At 35.8% G+C, this 19003-nt stretch overlaps 2 protein-coding genes across 3 annotated transcripts; both read left to right on the forward strand.

The window, feature by feature from the left end:
* Positions 1–14455: 14455 nt before the first annotated feature.
* On the forward strand, positions 14456–16508 carry LOC113302095 (L10-interacting MYB domain-containing protein-like). 2 transcript variants are annotated; one of them, XM_026550941.1, is made up of 4 exons: positions 14456–14616; positions 14719–14783; positions 15104–15528; positions 15624–16508. In XM_026550941.1, the coding sequence occupies exons 3-4, from the start codon at positions 15106–15108 to the stop codon at positions 16293–16295; spliced, it is 1095 nt and encodes a 364-aa protein (XP_026406726.1). In that variant the 5' UTR covers positions 14456–14616; positions 14719–14783; positions 15104–15105; the 3' UTR covers positions 16296–16508. The 2 variants fall into 2 exon arrangements, with proteins under 2 accessions (XP_026406726.1, XP_026406727.1); XM_026550942.1 differs by having other exon boundaries at positions 14461–14611.
* Positions 16509–17271: 763 nt separating this feature from the next.
* LOC113301756 (UDP-N-acetylglucosamine transferase subunit ALG14-like) lies at positions 17272–18669 on the forward strand. The gene is made up of 5 exons (XM_026550561.1): positions 17272–17464; positions 17575–17716; positions 17834–17999; positions 18109–18168; positions 18380–18669. The coding sequence occupies exons 1-5, from the start codon at positions 17287–17289 to the stop codon at positions 18554–18556; spliced, it is 723 nt and encodes a 240-aa protein (XP_026406346.1). The 5' UTR covers positions 17272–17286; the 3' UTR covers positions 18557–18669.
* The last annotated feature ends 334 nt before the right edge of the window (positions 18670–19003 follow it).

The following is a 19003-nucleotide window of genomic DNA, read 5'->3' on the forward strand; positions in this document are numbered from 1 at the left end:
TCAATCAACATTAATGGCACCCCACACGGATATACCACTCCAATGAGAGGCACTCGACAGGGAGATCCTTTATCTTCCTATATATTCATTATATGTGTAGAGATCCTTTCCAAAAATCTCGACAATCTAAAAGCCCAAAAACTGGTAAAAGGGATGAGTATATCTCAGAAAGCCCCACCTATTTTACATATGATGTATGCAAATGACCTTCTCATCACCTATAAGACATCTCATGAAAGCAACAACCAACTCAGGAGGCTTCTTCTATCCTACAACTCATTAGCGAGCCAAGAAATCAACACAACAAAATCTACAATAATTCACCACCCAAGGCTGCAACAACCACAAGTGGACACTCTCCACCAGTTTTTTGACATGCCAACTTCATCGTCACCACCAATTTATCTCAGAGTTCAGTTCAAACATGGGAGAACCTCAAGTCACATCTTCGATCCATTGCTTCAATGTTTGGCAAGATAACCTCAAGGATGGATGGCCAAATGCCTTATTGTTAGAGCATAGCTCGGTTGAAACCACCAAGCGTTGGTATGTCAAGTTTGGTTGTCATATTTTAGTATCAAAACTCATATAGAGTTGTTTGATTTGATACTAGAGTCAACTTTGCTCAGGTTGGACTAGAAATTCTAGGAATGTTGAGATATACAAGTATTACTCCGAAGACCTGAAGAATGAGAAGAAGTAACGAGTACAACAACGACATCATCCTTCCACTTGAGGTTAGTAATATTGACTTGATCTTGTTTCCATTCCTAACGTATCTTTCAAGTCGTGCTATATTGAAAACATAACTGAAAAAACGGGGGTATAACAACCACACCTAATAGTTTGTTTGGCAATCTGTATGGACTATACTCCAATATAATTCCGAGAGCACCAACTTAAAAGAGAGCTCAATCAAGAGATATATCAAAGAGCTTTATATCTATTTCTTAATCCAATCAGCAAATCAAACAGAAAAAAATACGTCTGATTGATAAGAGAAATAACTTGGACGGTACCAAAGACCAATGCCCAAGTGTCAATCAAGTTATATCCAACAAACAAGGTCGGATTTATTAACTGATTGAACTACGCACAACCTGTGATATTTCAATTATATAAACAAATATAATGAGGAAAAGAAATAACAAAGACACCAAAAAATTTGTTAACGAGGAAACCGCAAATGCAGAAAAACACCGGGACCTAGTCCAGATTGAACACCACACTGTATTAAGCCGCTACAAACACTAGCCTACTACAAGTTAACTTCGGACTGGAATGTGGTTGATCCCTAACCAAGTCTCACACCGTTAAAGGTACAGTCGCGTTCCTTACGCCTCTAGAACCACGCCGGATTCTGCGCACTTGATTCCCTTAGCTGATCTCACCCACAACTAAGAGTTGCTACTACCCAAAGTTGAAGACTTATAAACAAATCTGTCTATAACAGATATGTCTATTAGTTATTCGGTTTTTATTCCGTCTTTTGATAAAATCAAGGTGAACATGAACCAATTGATAATACGGTCTTATACTCTTGAAGAGCATCCTAGAAATATCAATCACCTCACGATAACCCAACTGATTAACATAAAAAGTTATTGAAGAATCACAAGAGTCGGAGACGAAGAACTGTTGTGATTATTTTTTATATCTTACCTATCGGAGATAAATCTCGAGCAAATATTAGAGAAGATAGTACTCAACACGATAAAACAAGTAAGATCATAATACGCAACTACAGAGAAAATAGTTGGATCTGGCTTCACGAATCCTAAATGAAGTCTTCAAGTCGTTAAGCTAATATGGTTTTGGAAAAAACCTAGTTAAACGAGAATCGACTCTAGTTTGCAACTAGGACACATGAAAGTGTCGGGATTAGGTTTTCCGGTTGCTAGAGTTCTCCCTTATATAGTTTTTCAAATCATGGTTTGCTTACAATCAAAGCTAAGATAGCTTAGTAACAAAGCTTTTAATATTCACCATTAGATGAACTCATGATTTAAGATTCAAACTAAGTCTGCTTTAAAATAAAGCAATCAATCTTCATCGTTAGAGGGCCTTAGCTTGTTACACACAAATGAAACATACCTGGGTAACCGTACCTAAACGTGTATGTTAGCTCAATAACAGTTAACCGAAGTTAGCCATATGAACACTTTTGTCTTAACCATATTCATCTAACACTTCTAGATCAAATATGATGATCAATCAATCTGAAAGATAATAAAATGAATCTAATTGTTTTTCAAATGGAGTTGTTCAATTGTTCACTATCTCATAGAAATATATATGAACAAATTAAAACAAAATCAGATTGATTCGTAATTGTACAAAGTACTTATACAAGAATCAATTCATGGACATTAATCCACGGTTTGCAAAGATTGCATTCCTTAATTCAGAAAGGTTTTAGTTCATGAGTATGAGAATCATACTTAACCGATTTTAAAACTTAACCACTGTGTTCTCAAACCAGGTATGCAAATAACAGCTTCGTACCTTGGTCTTGTCCATCCGTTCGCAAACCATCTATGTAAATAGTTGTCCCGAACCTAACTCAGGTGAAACCGTTCGCATACTAGATACGCAAACAAGGTTCCCGTACCTTTACAGGTAAAACCTTTCGCATACTAGGTATGCAAACAAGGTTCCCGGACCAGAATTATAACTATACAGTTTGCATACTAGGTATGCATATTGTGTTGTATCCAGACATGGATAATTGTTCTAAACTCCCATTTCAATCATTGAAACATCCTTAGAAGACGACAATGGCTGTCTCACACATACCATTAGCTTCAAGTAATTTTCAAGTGATCGAATGATAAATATGAAACTTTCCAAGTCGATATCAAATGATTGTCTCACACAAATCATGTAAGATGTTTCAAGGCAAATTTCACATGATCATCTTTTGACTTAATATTTAGTTTCCAACTAATAAATTTGTCTCCGACTAAACTCGTCAAGAATAATGATGAACATAGTTAAAGCAAAAAGCTTCCAACACATATTTCGAGAAATAGATAAGCGAGATAAGCTCAACTCGAAATATCAAATGTGCATAATATAAAAGTCTATATATCTATATGACTTAGTCTCATTAGAAGATAGAATATAATAGACTTCTGAGTGATAGATAAGTTTTGGTCTCCACATACCTTTTGTTGATGAAGTTCCTCCAAGCTTTCCTTAGTAGATTTTCGTCTTCAATTGATGAACGCTGTGAAGTATAAAGCTCAGTTACACATTCTATCCTAAACCGATACATATCTATAAGTAGACTAAAAATCAAATATATAGTTCTGATCAACTAAACTTGAAAAATAAGCTTGAGATAGGAACGCTTGCGAGTTCGTCCGAGCAGTGCTCTAACAATAACATGGGAAGTTGTATATATATATATAATACTCTAGTGGTAAGACTTGATCATAATAGTATGATCAAAGTGTCAAGGAAAAATATTACGAAGTATAAACACTTATCTTTTGGAACTTCGTAAATACGACATCGACATAATCTATTGTATATAGTTATTGGATTATGTGTGCATTATGTAGGTGTGATTTCATCCTAGAAAACTATGTATCTTTACACGAGTTTAAGGAAGTAGATGTATGAACTTGTATTCATAATCGAAAGGAAAATCATGGTTGGTCTTGTTATTCATTGAATATCTTTTGGATGACCAACAGAATATGACTATGGTAGAACCTATCTTAACTTTGTTGAGACTTGAGGTATAACCGGTCATAACCTATATAATATAGCTAGTTATAATCGGTCATGAGCTACATTGAGAATCAAGATATTACCGATCACAAGCTATATTGGAATGCAAGTTGTAACCGGTCACAAGTTACTTTGGGAACCAAGGTATAACCGGTCACAAGATGAATTGGGAAGTTATTTGTAATCGATCACAATCTACCTTTGGGAAGCAAGTTGTAACCGATCATAAGATAACTCGGGAAGCAAGGTGTAACCTGTCACAAGCTGTAACCGATTACAACATGTATTGAGAATCATGTTATAACCGGTCACAACATATTTTAGAGTGATGGTTTAATCGGTTCCTTGTACAAAATCAATAATCATGGTTCACATATTTCTTCATGGTGTGTGTGAATTAGGGTTTTGGGTTTGTCAAGATGAGAAGCTTTCATATGTCGACATATTTGAATATGTACATAACTCTTATCATTTATTGTTCAAAAATATTCCTTGATACTCAAGGTGATCCCTGGTCCAAAAAAGTAAAAAACATTTAATTATGATTTTCATCATATATGTTTTAATTACCAACAATTAAAGCATATGCTCTGGAAAATATTATTAGTTAATGTGCTAGACTAATAATATAAGTTTTTTTATGAGAGTTTTCAGAAATGTTGGTTAACATTAATTGGAAATAGAAAAACCGAATTTAGGTACTTTAATGCATATCTTGAGAATATTTTCGGTTTTTGAATTTCCTTGTTGTCCAAACAACCTTGGTCTATAAATACTTGAATTTGCATTTATTGCAAACTATCCTAAGATCCATGCAAACTTCATTTCATGTAGTTTCTGGTGGAGCCGTCTATTCGGAGAGGAAAGTACCATAATTAGGTGAAATCTCTTACCACCGCTCGTTTAACGACTTTTGTGGATCAAGAAGCTCTACGACTACCGTTTGTGGGAAACTAGATAATTGCTGTGTTATTAGTTTTCGATTATTGATTTGATTGACTAATAGTTGTTGTAACTCTGATTGCACCTAGTTTCTTTATTCTTGAGAACCTTCTCTTTTGATATAAGGCTTACTCAAACTAGATCAAAGTAGCGACGGTATCTTTAGAACCATATTGGGATCTAAAGACATCTTGTTATAATACATTATTAAGATACTCTGTTTTGTGCGTGATTGATCACAAGAGGATTCAAGTGTTATTGTGCAGGTATTTGAAGGCAATAGAAGATTTGAAGACGAAGAACAATTCTTATTAGTTTTCGTATCTTGTGGATTTACTGCACAAACCTTTATCGACGGGGATCCAACTAGCTTCAGTTTATCTTTGATAGACTTGATTCATTAGTTGCGTGAGAATGGCATCACTTTATAGTTTCTCCTCGAGATCTATATTGATTGATTGCGAATCTGTAGTTTGATTATGTCAGTAGTCAAAAGATAGATTGATCTAACCAGACAGGGGAATTTATTAGATTAAACAGAAGAGTCTTTGTCAACAACTCACATATCTTCTAGCAAGATTGTTTAGAGTGGTTACAAAAAAGATTCTTCCTTTGCTGTTTGGAATACGATCCAAATAACTTTCTATTCACGTGCGTGACTCTAGAAGTCGACGGCGCAGGGATACTGACGAAACTAAGTAGCTAGGGGTAGTCTGCTTGGTCTCAACTATACAAAGTTGATATTAGATTTTGTATAGCGTCTTTATTCTCTGAGTATTCAAAACTGGACTAGATCCCAGGGGTTTTCTGCATTTGCGGTTTCCTCGTTAACAAATTCTTGTTGTGCCATTTACTTTACTATTCTGCAATTATATTTGATTTATATAATTTAAAGTAAATTGCACTTGTACGTTATTTCGTAACACTTGATATTGATCATATAGAGTTTTCGGTTATTACCGAACCTATTATCAAGTTCACACTTTGTTGTCGTATCGCCTCGATCTTGTATCCATAGTCAATCATACAGGTAACCCTATTGTTGTATTGTCTCGATCTCGTATCCGTAGACGATCACACGAAATTTCAGTCGAATTTGTTATATTGTCTCGACTCTGTCCATAGACAATCACATTCGGTAGAGGACTTTTAGGTTGATAAAAAAAAGATTGTGGTGTATTTGGGTACCCTCGTCTTTTCACTTACCCAACTAGGAAGGTCAGTACTCATCAAAACTTTCTTAATTCCTACTTCAAACCACCTTATGCAAACACAACTGTTCCTCACACATGTTCACAGATAGATTGATCGGATCACTCGAAAAAAATTTTGGGGACACGACTCATCTGTTAAAAAACTACACCCCTTAGGATGGAGCAAGCTAAACAAACTGATATCAATAGGAGCTTTCGGTATAAGGAAAAGTAGTCACCATAATAAAGCTTTATTCATGAAAAGAGTCTTGGATATCCACGATCAACGTAATTCATTATGCTCTAGATTATACAATGAGAAATATCAAGAAAACCAATCGATTTTCTAAGAAAACACACCCAATTGGAGCTGGCAAACGGGTGGGGCGGGCCTGGCTTGATACGAGTTACGGGTAACACGGGCCAAAACTTGCGGGCTGATATTCTTCATAGGTCATCATTTTTACAACCCGCGCCAGTAACTGGTAAAGCTTACGGGCTCACGGGTTACCCGGCTTGTTTGATTAATGTTAAAATTGAAATTTAATTAAGTTAATTTGAGGTCCTGTTTAAGCTTTGACCATCTTCAATTTCTTTTTAACACAAAAATCAAACATAGATCTTTCAATTTCAACAGAAAAATCAAATACAGATGATAGATCCATTACAACTCTAGCGAATTTCCTCATAAGCACCATTCAATCAAACCACCACAACCAATTTTACAGTTTCATTACCAACATCTAAAGCTCTCTAACCAAATCAGAGAGACATCGAAACCCTTGCCACAGCTTAACCACATACAAATAGAAATTATCCTCAATTCCGCCACTACCAACCTGAACTCAAGACAAACCTCTTCAATCACAACTGCCAAAACCATTTTATATCAACACCGTTACAAACTGAAGCTGAAAATGCTGAAAAAAGTAAAATGGTTGGTAAATTGGCTAGCGATGGCAATGGCTCATACTGAAAAAAGAATCTACAACTGAAGTAAGAAAACCACCTTGTATTCGAATTCCAATGGCTGGAACAACCACGAGTCAACACTCAAGTACCCGAAAACAGACAACATTAGGGGAAAACAAGATTTTCAAACCAGCTTCAAAACCTTCTTCAAATTCGAGCAATTTTAGTCCAGTCTCAACCCCGGATTCAAAACCCTAAATTCATTAAAAACAACAACAACAATAACAGCTGTAATCTCAGAAACCCTAATTTCTTCATGAATCGATCAAACCATGAAAACCCCAACAGTTCAAGCCTCTTAAATCATGTAAACCCATCTCCAATTTTATCAGAGAACTTCATTTTCTCTGATTTATCCACCTTCTTCAGTTCATCTCGATTTCATCAGACTCGACCAAAATCGCATTTTCTTCACTGCTTGATTTCACTTAACAGTGTAACTAAATGAAAACCCCAACTCTCTGTATGGAGAAGAATAAGATTAGAAGAAGAAGGAGGATAAAGAGGTGGTGATTGTGGTGGCTCTGATGGCTGTGAGTGAAGAAGAAGGCAAAAAAATTTAGATTTTTAGGGTTATGAAATGGGTAAAATTCTATATACAGTAAAAACTCCATATATTGATATCCTTGGAACTTCACAAAATTATTAATATAGGGAGGTATATATACCAAAAAAAATTTGCTCGACAAGAAGCTTTAAACATGCTCGACAAATTAGAAATATTTTGGCTTCAATAAGAAGGTGCACATAGTAACAAGGTCTTTCGCATACGCAAATCAAAATATACGATAAAAAACCAAAAAATTACATCCTTTTCTCAAACAATTATAGATACATATTTTTCTTTATCTTAAATTTTGATGTAACAAGATCTATAATTTTCCGATTATGTTGATTATATTAATATATGAAGGTAAATTCCTTGGTGCGACTAGAAAAATATATTAATATTAAAATGTGGAGTTTATCACTATTTATAACTTGCCCAAGTTGGGACCATGATTGTCTACTAATACATAGAGTTTATTAATATATAGAGTATCAATATATGTAGTTTTTACTGTATATGATTCACACGGGCATACGGGTTGAACCCGCGGGTTTACATGCTGGGCCGGGTTAACCCATCTTCCTGCTAGTCAACATTTCTCCAACCCTAACCCAATTTGTTTAGACAACCATCCAAGCCGGGCGCGGGTTTTTACGGTCTGGGCCGGGCCAACCCGCGGGTTTTAAGCTTGTTTGCCAGCACTACACCCAATCCATCCTCTTGCATCCCACAATGGAAGCAAATGGCTTCCCTTCTACCTATTTTCCGTCAGTTCATTTTCCATCGTATCGGAAACAGTTTAGACACTCCTATCCAGGAAAATTGGATTCCTCAATTTCCAAACCTTGACCCTTCACAATGCTACCCTATCCAATTAGTGTTTGATCTCATTAACCCTATTACACATAATTGGAATCACGAACATATGAATCATCTCCCCCCTAATGCTGTCCAGCACATCATCAATACACATCTGCCCCTAGATAAGCCTCCAGATACAATCATATGGCCGGACTCAAAATCATGAAAATACACCACCGTCATCGGTTATACAGTAGAACCCCTATAAATTAATCCGCAATAAATTAATAATCACGATAAATTAATAAATTTTGTTGGCCCTAGTCGGGACCAACGTGCTAAATCAATAATTCATTAAATTTATAAAATAATAATTTTTTTAGCTTTTTATAGGTCCATTGGAATATATAAATTAATAACTCCTCAATTCGTATAAATTTAGTTTTTCGTTTACGTTAATTTGGTAAAGAATGATTTAATCGTGACTTGTTTTTTTTTGAAATTGATGTTACATTGAATTAATCTTGGATTTTCTTAACATTAGAAGAGTTTTTGGTGTTGTCGTTTCCTGATGCAATGAAAACCTATTCAATATCTTTGCAGCTTTGATAGCTTCTTTACTGGAAGGTGGCTCTGTAAACACTTTCATCTTCGACTTTCACATCATCACTTTCTTCTTTTCCCATCACACTCTCAAATTTTTCTTCGGCGGTCAATAAATCTGTAATAATATCCTTTTGTGGGCAGTTAAAAAAAATTCAACATCCATTCCATTGATTAATTTTTGCAATTCTTTAGTTCCTTCATTATCTAATGCTTCACTTGGATTCTTTGTGCGGTGTCATCCGTTGAACGAATCTTACAATGACGAAAAAAATTGCAATGGAATAAGGTGTATTGGTTCATTTTGTTGATTATTTTCTTTTAGAATTAAACAATATTTTGATAAAACATAAATTATTAAAAGTAATATATAATTTAATAATTATTAATTTATGTGATTATTTAATATCGTGATAAATTGATAAATCTTACCGGTCCGGACGGTATTATTTTGTAGGGGTTATACTGTACTTTCTTAATCCAATAAGATAACCTCTACCACCGGAAACCCCTCCCCCCACCAAATTCTTGTGGACCTTATCCTGTCCACCAAAAATTCAGCTTTTCTTGTGGAAAGATATCAATGAAGGTCTACCGACCTTTTTTATCCTACATCGTATTAACCTTACCAACTCCAACCAATGCCCCCGGTGCACTCGGAATTAGAAACATACGACCACATGCTTATTCACTGCCCAATAGCCATCTCTACATGGACCAACCTCCTATCTCACATATCAGCAAATGGAAACAACAACCACATATCCAATATTCAGATAAATACTCAGACGACCATCTCTCAAATCCTCAAAAACTCTAGCCATACCCCCTCCATATCATCCTTTTGTTTTCTATTATGGAACCTATGGACGTCCATAAATGAAGTCGTTTGCAAACAACAACATACACCTCCGGACACCATCCTAGCTCTATCATTGAAGCAAACATGAATTTGAATAGGCAAAACAGGTTGTTCCACCGGTTATCCCTGGAGAACCGCCAGTCAAGGCTAACTCGTATAATATCATAGAAACAATAAAAATTTCAACGGGCTGGACCAGACCAGATTAGGATTGGATTAAAATTAACACGGATGGTGCAACCAGAGGAAACCCGGGAATGACGGGAGCGGGCTTCATATGCAGGGATTCAAATGCTCATACTTTATTGGCCCTCGTACAACATTTAGGAATCACTTCAAAAATAAAGGAAGAAACATGGGCAACATTGCTGGCATCTTGGACGACAACGGAATGGCAATGGCCAAAAGTTATATTTGAAACGGATTCAGAAATCTGATCCGCTTCATAAAAACATCGACGAAAGCTCTGTGGTATATTCAGGGAATGATATTTGAAATCAAAAATAAAATGAGACAAATTCATCATTGCGACATACAACACAACTATAGAGAAGGCAACCAAGCAGCGGATGAAATTGCAAACTATGCAGCGGACGGAAGTGAAGAAGGAAACCTATCAACAACCATCTGGGACCAGGCAATCGCATCTCTTCTACACCAGATAATATTGAATGACTATATGGGTATAAGATACCCCTATGTAATAGCAATTTAGTTTTGTTTTTGTTTTTCTGATGCTTCAAAAAAAAAAAAAAAACTCGCCCTCCATTGGCTCCATATGAAATCAAACAGGGAGATTTTTTTTTTAATCAAATGAGGAGATTATTGTTAGGCCTATTCCCATGCACATGCCAACAAAAACCTGTTTGCCATACCAGGTGGCATGGCAAACGAATTGCAGCACTATGGGAAAACCACTAAGCGACAAAGTTTCTAGCGACCGGTATTGATAATATCGCAAGAGATAAAGTCTTTATCGCTAACGCTGCCATGAATAACACTCGATATTGACTCTAGCACCAGCGTTATAATTAATATCGCCGACGCTCGACTACGCCTATAAATATCGCACCGTTTCTTCTTCCCTTTCACACCTCCCCTTCCCTTCTAATTGGTGCTCTTTTCTTCCTTTCTCTTCTCTTCTATATTTAACAAAATTTTCTTGAGTGAGAAAAGAAAAAGAAATAGAAAAGTCAAGGGATCTACTAGTACTCCAGCCAGCGGATTAAGTTATGTTGTGGATAAAGAAAATGAGTTTCGAAACGTTGTACAAGTAGGCGGTGATGGTGTGCTCCCTAATCACATATCTGACCATCCAGAGAGAGTTATTTGAGTATTTCTAAGAGGTGGATGGTCTGAGTTTCGTATGATGTTTCGATTACTTCCCCCTGTTGTTCAAGAGAGAGTCCGAAGATATCCTTGACGACATTTATATCATATACAACCTAGAAACCACATGACTAAAAAAATTCAAGTTATATTAGAACGATGCTGGAAGACTACACTACGTTCTTTTTCAAAGACTTTGAATGTGGTAAGTCAGTTTTTTCTAATAATCAAATATTTAGATTATTATTTTTTATATAAAATTCAACAAACTCTAATTATAAATAAATGTTGTTAATAGGAGTTACACCGACAGATTTGTACATGTTAACGGGAATTCCATGTGCTAGAAACTTACTTCCATTTAAAAGACTAAATTGGTTATCAAAAGATAGATGGAAACAAATACTTACTTTATACATAGAAGGAAACGCTTCATATAGACTAATAAAAGCAAATGGATTAAATGTGGCTGGGTTGAAAACTTTTTTTGCAACGTTATGCTAAGAAAATGAATCAGAACAGGTTAGGAAATAATGAATATTTGTTCCCTGACCATTATGAGGAGCTCGAACGTCTGTTTGTTTTATAGAAACTAGGCCAATGTCTATTTCCAAATGCTAGCTCAGTGGTGTTAATTGGTTTTCGCGAAGCATTAGAAGATTTAGAGCAAGCACCAACATATTATTGGGGGTCTCCAATTTTATCAGAGATTTACATATCCCTCGGTAATTGCTCGACATGGGTCAAAGATAATTTTAATGCTTTTTGGGGAATGTTGGAAGTAAGAACCAATATTTTTCACATTATTTGTTTGTTATTTTAACATGAAAAATTTACTAACCAATAATATTATTATCTTCAGTATTGGTGGTATACATATTTTTGTGTTTCAGAACCTTGTCTTAAGAATCACACCAATGTTTTTCGTTTATACTGAAGTACGATTCTGAGAATTGGCAAGTAGAACAGATTTAAGATGGTCAACATACTGCTATTGTTTATAAGATTCAACAGTTGTGTAGAACAAGACTTAACCTTGTCTCTCAGCCGTATGAAGCAATCCCTGAGTTCGAAGAAATACAAGTTCAGAGAATGATACATCTAAGCCTTAAAAGGATCGTATTATACAACCCTATTTCTGAAAAAGGTATTTGGTATTATGGTGAAAGACACCTTCTTCAGTTACAGAAAAGAACAATGATAGTCGTCAACACCTATCCAAGTTCAGAGGTTTCTGAAGACCACTACTTGAAATTGATAAGGGAAGGTCATCATTGGCAAGAAGCTGATGATTTGATCCACGAGCCAATGGACAGAAATAACTACCTATATTGGTTTAACACTATTTTCAAGCCCAATATTGCTACGCAACCGCAAAGTTTGGGTCAGATGTATTTCCCAGCTTTAGGTAGGTTGCCACTTGGCGATGAATTTCTTCCTTCCCAACCTCCACAAGAGACAGGCGACGCATTTGCATATCATTTTCAAGCGAGTTCATTGTCAACTATGCCACCATTTTCTTGGGATGTACAGACTATATCCACCACATCTGGAGAGATTGTTACTTATCCAATTGTTTCCAGTGCACTTGATCGGACTTATCCGTACTGGGGGTGTCAATGTTACACTAGAGCAGTATCAGACTCAGTTAAACGATTATCATGCTCTATTACATGGATTTCAGAGTTTCCACTTGGATGAGTTGCAAAAACTGAGAGAAAGCATGATGTTTAACATGAGTTAAGGATTTTCCGATTATGATGGTTCAGGTAGTAGTAGAGGCATGAGTCCCAGTATTAGAGGAATGAGTCCCAATGGTACAGGAATGACTCATTTGAGTCCCAGTCGATCAAGTCAGCGAAGTCGTAGAAGTGAAAGAAGTTTTAGATTTCGTTATATACAGGAGGTACCAGAAACTTCTACTCCAAACCAAGTGTTAGATACTCAAGTAGTACGTGAAGGTGATGAAAACGTTGGCATGGATACAACTCCTGCACGCTTGTTCAGGCAAATGCCAACTGACATAATGACTCATGGTGGTGGTGTGAACATGGAAGAAATTATCGACTCTGTATACCCCAATTGCCTCAACCCCCCCCCCCCCAATTCCTCAAACTCATCAGCATTTTAACCATTTCAAAAACCTCCACCATCATATCAACAACATGCATTTGAAGATTTGTATCACCATTTCAAAAAACTCCACCAGCATATCAACAACATGCATTTGAAGATTTGTATCATGTTTCCCTGCGCCCTAGACCCATTAATTATCAGGGTTATAGTGATTCTGATGAGACTCAACTACCAAGTGAGTCTCAAACCGACTCGCTAACTAATACATTGAACAACACTCTTGATCCAGAAAACGTGAGCAATTGGGTATTTGATCAGGAAGGAAATGAGTAGTTTATGGATGTAATTTAATTTAAATATTTCAAATGTAATCTTTTTATTTTAATTAACGGAAACTATCTTTTAGATTAATATTCAAATAGAAACTAGTTTTACATTTCATTAAAAATTAACCTTAATTGCATAACACAATATTTAAAAATTGAATCCCTACACGTGAACCTTGTAGAGTTCATAACATTCATCTTGACTAAACCATCTTCTGTTGTCTTCAACAAATTTGGTATGAGCTTTAATTCATAATTCTTCAGTTGACAACCCAGGATTAGCCCCTTTTATCATCCACATAATTTCCTGATACTTTCTCACATCGTTATTGATGAACCAATAACGATTTTGAAGACACTCATTTGTTTTGCTTGAGTTTACTTGACTTAACGTCATAAACCTTTGAAACACAGTGTCCCATAAGTTAAAAGTTTCTAAATTGAAATCTCCATCACTTGCAACTGAAATCCAACATCGAAATAGAGAAATATCTTCTTGTCGAGTGAAATCCACTTCGGTTATGCGAGCACTAGGCATGGTGAAATAAATTTGGTGTGAGTTGAAATGGGTATTTATAAAGGGGAATAGTAGCCGTTGGATGAAGAACTGATGAGCGATCACCAGAACACCGAGCGATATATTGACTAGTGCTGGCGCTGGAATGACCAACGAGCGAAATTTTGACCATCTAGCGATGGACACTCTATCGCTCGCTGGAAAGTGTGTCGTGTATGCCTATATGTTATAACTGACACATAAACATATGCGTTTGGCACTTTGGCATACCCATAATAGATGCATATATGACAAAAAAACCCATTTTTTTTTATTTTTTTTGAAGTTACTAACTATTAAACATGTGTCATTTTAATTTTTGAGCAGCAGTTCATTTACATCTTTGTATTATTGCGCATCCTGGCAAGGTTGGTTACTTGTTTGTTCCACCAAAATCAACCATATAGGTCTGACTCATTTGATGAGCCTTGCAAATTCTCTGAATCAAACGAGTTAGACAAACTATATATCTGACTGGATGGCACTGAATTAGACATTCTACTAATATCCGACTCCAAGTCGCGTCAATTTCAGATCTCGATTCAGCAAACAAAAGCGAAAAACTCATCCTACCTAACGATTTGCAGGGGATATGATTTCTATGGGATTTGAGAACCAAAATCTGTAAAGCCAGTAAAGATACATATATCTAAATAACCTTTAGTTCAGTAAGATCACAATCTCCATGAATTTTTTGTTTATCTGTTGTTGTTTCACATTATCGTTATCTGATAAAAAAAAATTGGCTTGGTGATTGGTTTTGTATTCAGATCTAGGTACAGAAGGCAAGAATTTATCGAAAAGGAATCGTCTTACAAACTCTAGTAGTAGTAAGGTAATTTATTTATTTATTTTTTAATTTTTTTAATTTTAAATTTGTCTCTTAAGTAAAACCCTAGCTGTTAAATTCAGAAAAGTAGGTCAATGTTGTCTTTTGGATGTATGAATCTAACCAAAGAAACATCAGGAATCAGAATTCAGCTTCTTATGTGTTTGATTGTGTAGATACTCCGTTTTTGCATTGGTGTGTCTGAAAAATATGTAAAAAGATTTCTTTTGTTTGTTTTATTTTGCTGTAATTGGTAAAGTCTGGTTAATTGTTTGATATGGTTAAAAGGTTATGTAACATAGAAAATGAACCTATGTTTTTTTTAGGTATGGATAATGATCAGTTGTCGATAAATGGAAATAGTAAGGATGAGGAAGACAGAGAAGAGAAGAATGACGAGGAAGAGAATGACGATGAAGAGTCAAAGAAGAATAATGAGGCAGGAAAGATTACATTTAGGAATGCACCAGAATTCAGGAGAGATTTTATCAATTATTGCTTAGAAGAGGTGAACTATTCAAGGTCTATTGGATCTACGTTGAAGATACCTTCATGGGAGAAGATTGGAGTGAAACTTTCAGAAAAGTATGGGTATCCCATGAAGAACAAAAAGTTAAGGAATCACTGGGACTACCTTAAGAAACAATACATGTCGTGGAACCAGCTTTTATCCTTGCTGGGACACGGTAATGATGATGTAGAAACAACTAATTTCAACTGCCCGAAGGAGCAATGGGATGAGATAAGCAAGGCAAGATCTGGCTCTCAGTTGATATTATAATTGTGTGAGTCTAATGATATTGTATGCTTACTAATTAACTCTATGTTTTGTTTTTGTTAAATTAGAAGGTGAAAAATGCCAATCATTTCAAAGAAAAAGGATTGGAAGATGCTGATCTTTTGAAGTGCCTATTTGGGGATATCAGCTTCCCATTAATACAACCTTTAAGAACATCAAATGTAGAAATGCAACCATTAGCTGTTACATCTGCACCACTAGATACTCTTGCTTCAGAAGACTCGGAACAACCAGCAAGGATCACTGACACGGATTGGGAACCATCTTGTCAAGATGTATCGGAGGATACAATGGACACCTCTAATTCACAAGAACTAATGAAAAAAACAAAACGGAGGAGGATCGAGGCTTCATCAAATGATACAGTTAAGGGGAAAGGTAATTACCCTGTTGAAACAATTGGTAAACAATCTGAACAAAAAGAAGTTACCTTGATGGAAAGACAACAAAGGGCATTGGAAAAGCAAGAAATTATCTTAAAGAAGCTGCAAAAGATCTTGGAGAAGCAACAAAGTGTAAAGGAAAAGAAGGAAAGTGTTCCAGTGGATTTTCTTAAGTCACTTGAAAATTTAAAGGATGCGGGGCATATTACTAATGAGGATGCATTGGAAGTTGAATTTAAAGTGTCCGAGCTTAGTGGCTGGCAGAAGTTGTTTGTTAATCTGCCTACTACCGAACGACGAGTTTCTTATGTTAACAAACTATTAGGAAAACAGTGAAGATATGTGAACTAGATGTTGCTGGATTGCGTGTTAGGAATATTTTGATTGATCAGTACAGTGGTCAATTAGATAAGTTTTGATCTACTTGGTGTAAATCATATCTCTATCTATGAAATCTATTTTCTCTTTAGCTTCACTTGATTGTGCACTGCTGAAGGCATAAGTAAACCTTTTCTGGAGATGTCAAAGCTGAAACAAATATTCTCAGAACCTTTTTATTTGTGTGTTTATTTTTATTTTTTTGTTTCCCCAGATTTAAAGAGTCTTTAGATCCGAAAGATTCTTAGTTAAGGTATCAGATTACTTTTTAGTTCTTCAAAATTTCAGCAGGAGTTGAGATTTCTGTCCGCGAAGAGTAAGGTTAATGAGCTGTGGGGGATCTTATCAATGAATGGTGATAGAATCAGGTGAACACTATTTAAGCAAAAATCTAGGTAATGTAATGTAATTAGCTCGATGTTCGAAGTTAATTAGTTTTGTATCTTGGGGGTGATACAGCTGATCCTTTCACAATGGGATTATAATGAAAGATGGTTGTTTCTTCCCTTCGCCAGAAAGATACTTTCATACATATAACCTTATTTGTGATTAATATTTATTCATTCATATTGGTATTTCTTGATTTCTTACATTCCTGTTATCTAGTTGCCTGGCAGTTTGTTTCTGCTATAAAGATTCCTGCATATTATTTTGTTTCTTTTTCTGGTTGAGCGAATGAGCATCAAATTTGTAAGGCAGATTCATGAGAATCACAATAAATGGTTCGACTCTTTGCTCATGATCAAGTTTTGTAGGGATTCTGAGCAGAACTCCTAATATAATCCTGGGTTGCTTCCTTTATATTGAACTTCTATCTTACTGTTGTGTTTGTAAATGTGGTTGTCTCTGTGTTTGTGTCCTCTCAAATTCTCTAAACTGAGTTATTCTGGAGTATTAATCTAATACCTTTTGGTTCCAGATATTATTGGTCAGGCAGTTGCATCTCATCATGGAGAAGGGAGATCGATGTTGCTTCCCCATAGTGACGATGCCTAATCTAATTGTCATCCTCATCGCCATTTTCGTCATCTTTATTATTCGTATTTTGTTCGTCATACATCAAAGCAAGAAACCTCATTATAACTTGCATCCAAAAGCTGTCAACACCCTAATCGTTCTAGGTTCAGGTAAATTCATGAATCTACCATCATCTTTTTCGTTTTGTGTTTGTTGGAAATTGGTTTCTTCTGTTTGTCTTATCTGAATATGATCACTTTGGGGTGTGATAATAATGTAGGTGGTCAGACAGCCGAGATGATTAATCTCATCCGTGTGCTTCAAAGGGACAGGTTTACACCGCGAGTTTATGTAGCAGCTTCAACTGATAATATGAGTCTTCAGAAAGCTCAAGTACTGGAAGCCTCTATATGGTTGATTAGGTTAGAGATTTTTCTTCTTTTTTCTGTCTTCCTTATATTTTATTAGTTGAATCATAATACTTGAGTTTCTATTTTGGCCAAAACTCTTTTGTATAGATTTTTTCTTTTTTCTTGAAGCGGTTTGGAATTGCAGGCAGGTCCTGACAAGCTAAAAGAAACAGCTCAGTTCATGCAAATTTACCAAAGCCGAGAAGTAGGTCAATCATATTTAACATCAATAGGGACAACACTAATTGCTTTAGTTCATGCGTTGTTGTTGATGATAAAAATCAGGCCTCAAGTGGTATGATCTCAACTTCACAACCATTAAACGTTTTTGATTATTTCAACAAAAGATGGAAGTTATGTTACAGTTTTCAGATATATGCAATTAAGCGACGCTATTCTTTCAGATCCTATGCAATGGCCCCGGGACTTGTTTTCCTCTCTGCGTAATTGCGTTGCTATTTAAGGTTAGCCTGATCAACTTTTTTATTCATAGAGCTTTATATTCTGATTTGTAAAGATGAATATCATTTGAGTGAGACCAGGAAAATGAAAAAGTATTGTTATGGTTTTTCGAGCTTTGTTTTTGTTTTTTGCTTTTATCATGAGCAATTGCAATTTCACTTTAAAGGTAATAAGAGAGCTCCCCGCTTAACATAGTTTGGCTTTTGGGTGTAGGTACTTGGTATTAGATGGTCATCCATATTTTATGTTGAGAGTATCGCTAGGGTGAAGAGGCTATCTTTAAGCGGCCTTCTTCTCTACAAGCTGCGTATCGCTGATCTCGTTTTTGTCCAATGGCCTCACCTACAAAAGAAATATCCCCGAACTCTGTACGTTGGTTGTCTCATGTAGTGGTGGTTGAATGTCTATTGCCCATTAACATGTATTTGTGTCTTACCACACACCTTTCTTAGCAATCTAGTTGTATTATTTCCTAGACTTCACTATATTTTTCCTTTCTGTTTCTTTGAGTAAACCATGAAATAAGGGCTATGCAGGATTTGAAAAAAGAAGAAAATTTGCTGGTTATAGACATCGTGGTTGTGAACTCTGCAGTTTTTGACAGTTTTGGAAGAACTCGCCAGATATTGCTTGTTAAGTACAGTTGTGTCCACAGATAATATCGTAGAACAAGCTTTAATTGAACGTCATATACGTTAATATATGCTTTTGATTTGGTATTTTCTGCAGCTGAGTTGTACATCTAGTTAGCTACAAAACCCTATCTATCTGGAACACCTAAAAATCTGACTGCCTTTATGGCTATGGCTCTGGAACTGAACGTAAATGGTTTTTTGA

Source organism: Papaver somniferum, chromosome 8 (assembly GCF_003573695.1).
Source record: "Papaver somniferum cultivar HN1 chromosome 8, ASM357369v1, whole genome shotgun sequence".
NCBI classification, from domain to species: domain Eukaryota; kingdom Viridiplantae; phylum Streptophyta; class Magnoliopsida; order Ranunculales; family Papaveraceae; genus Papaver; species Papaver somniferum.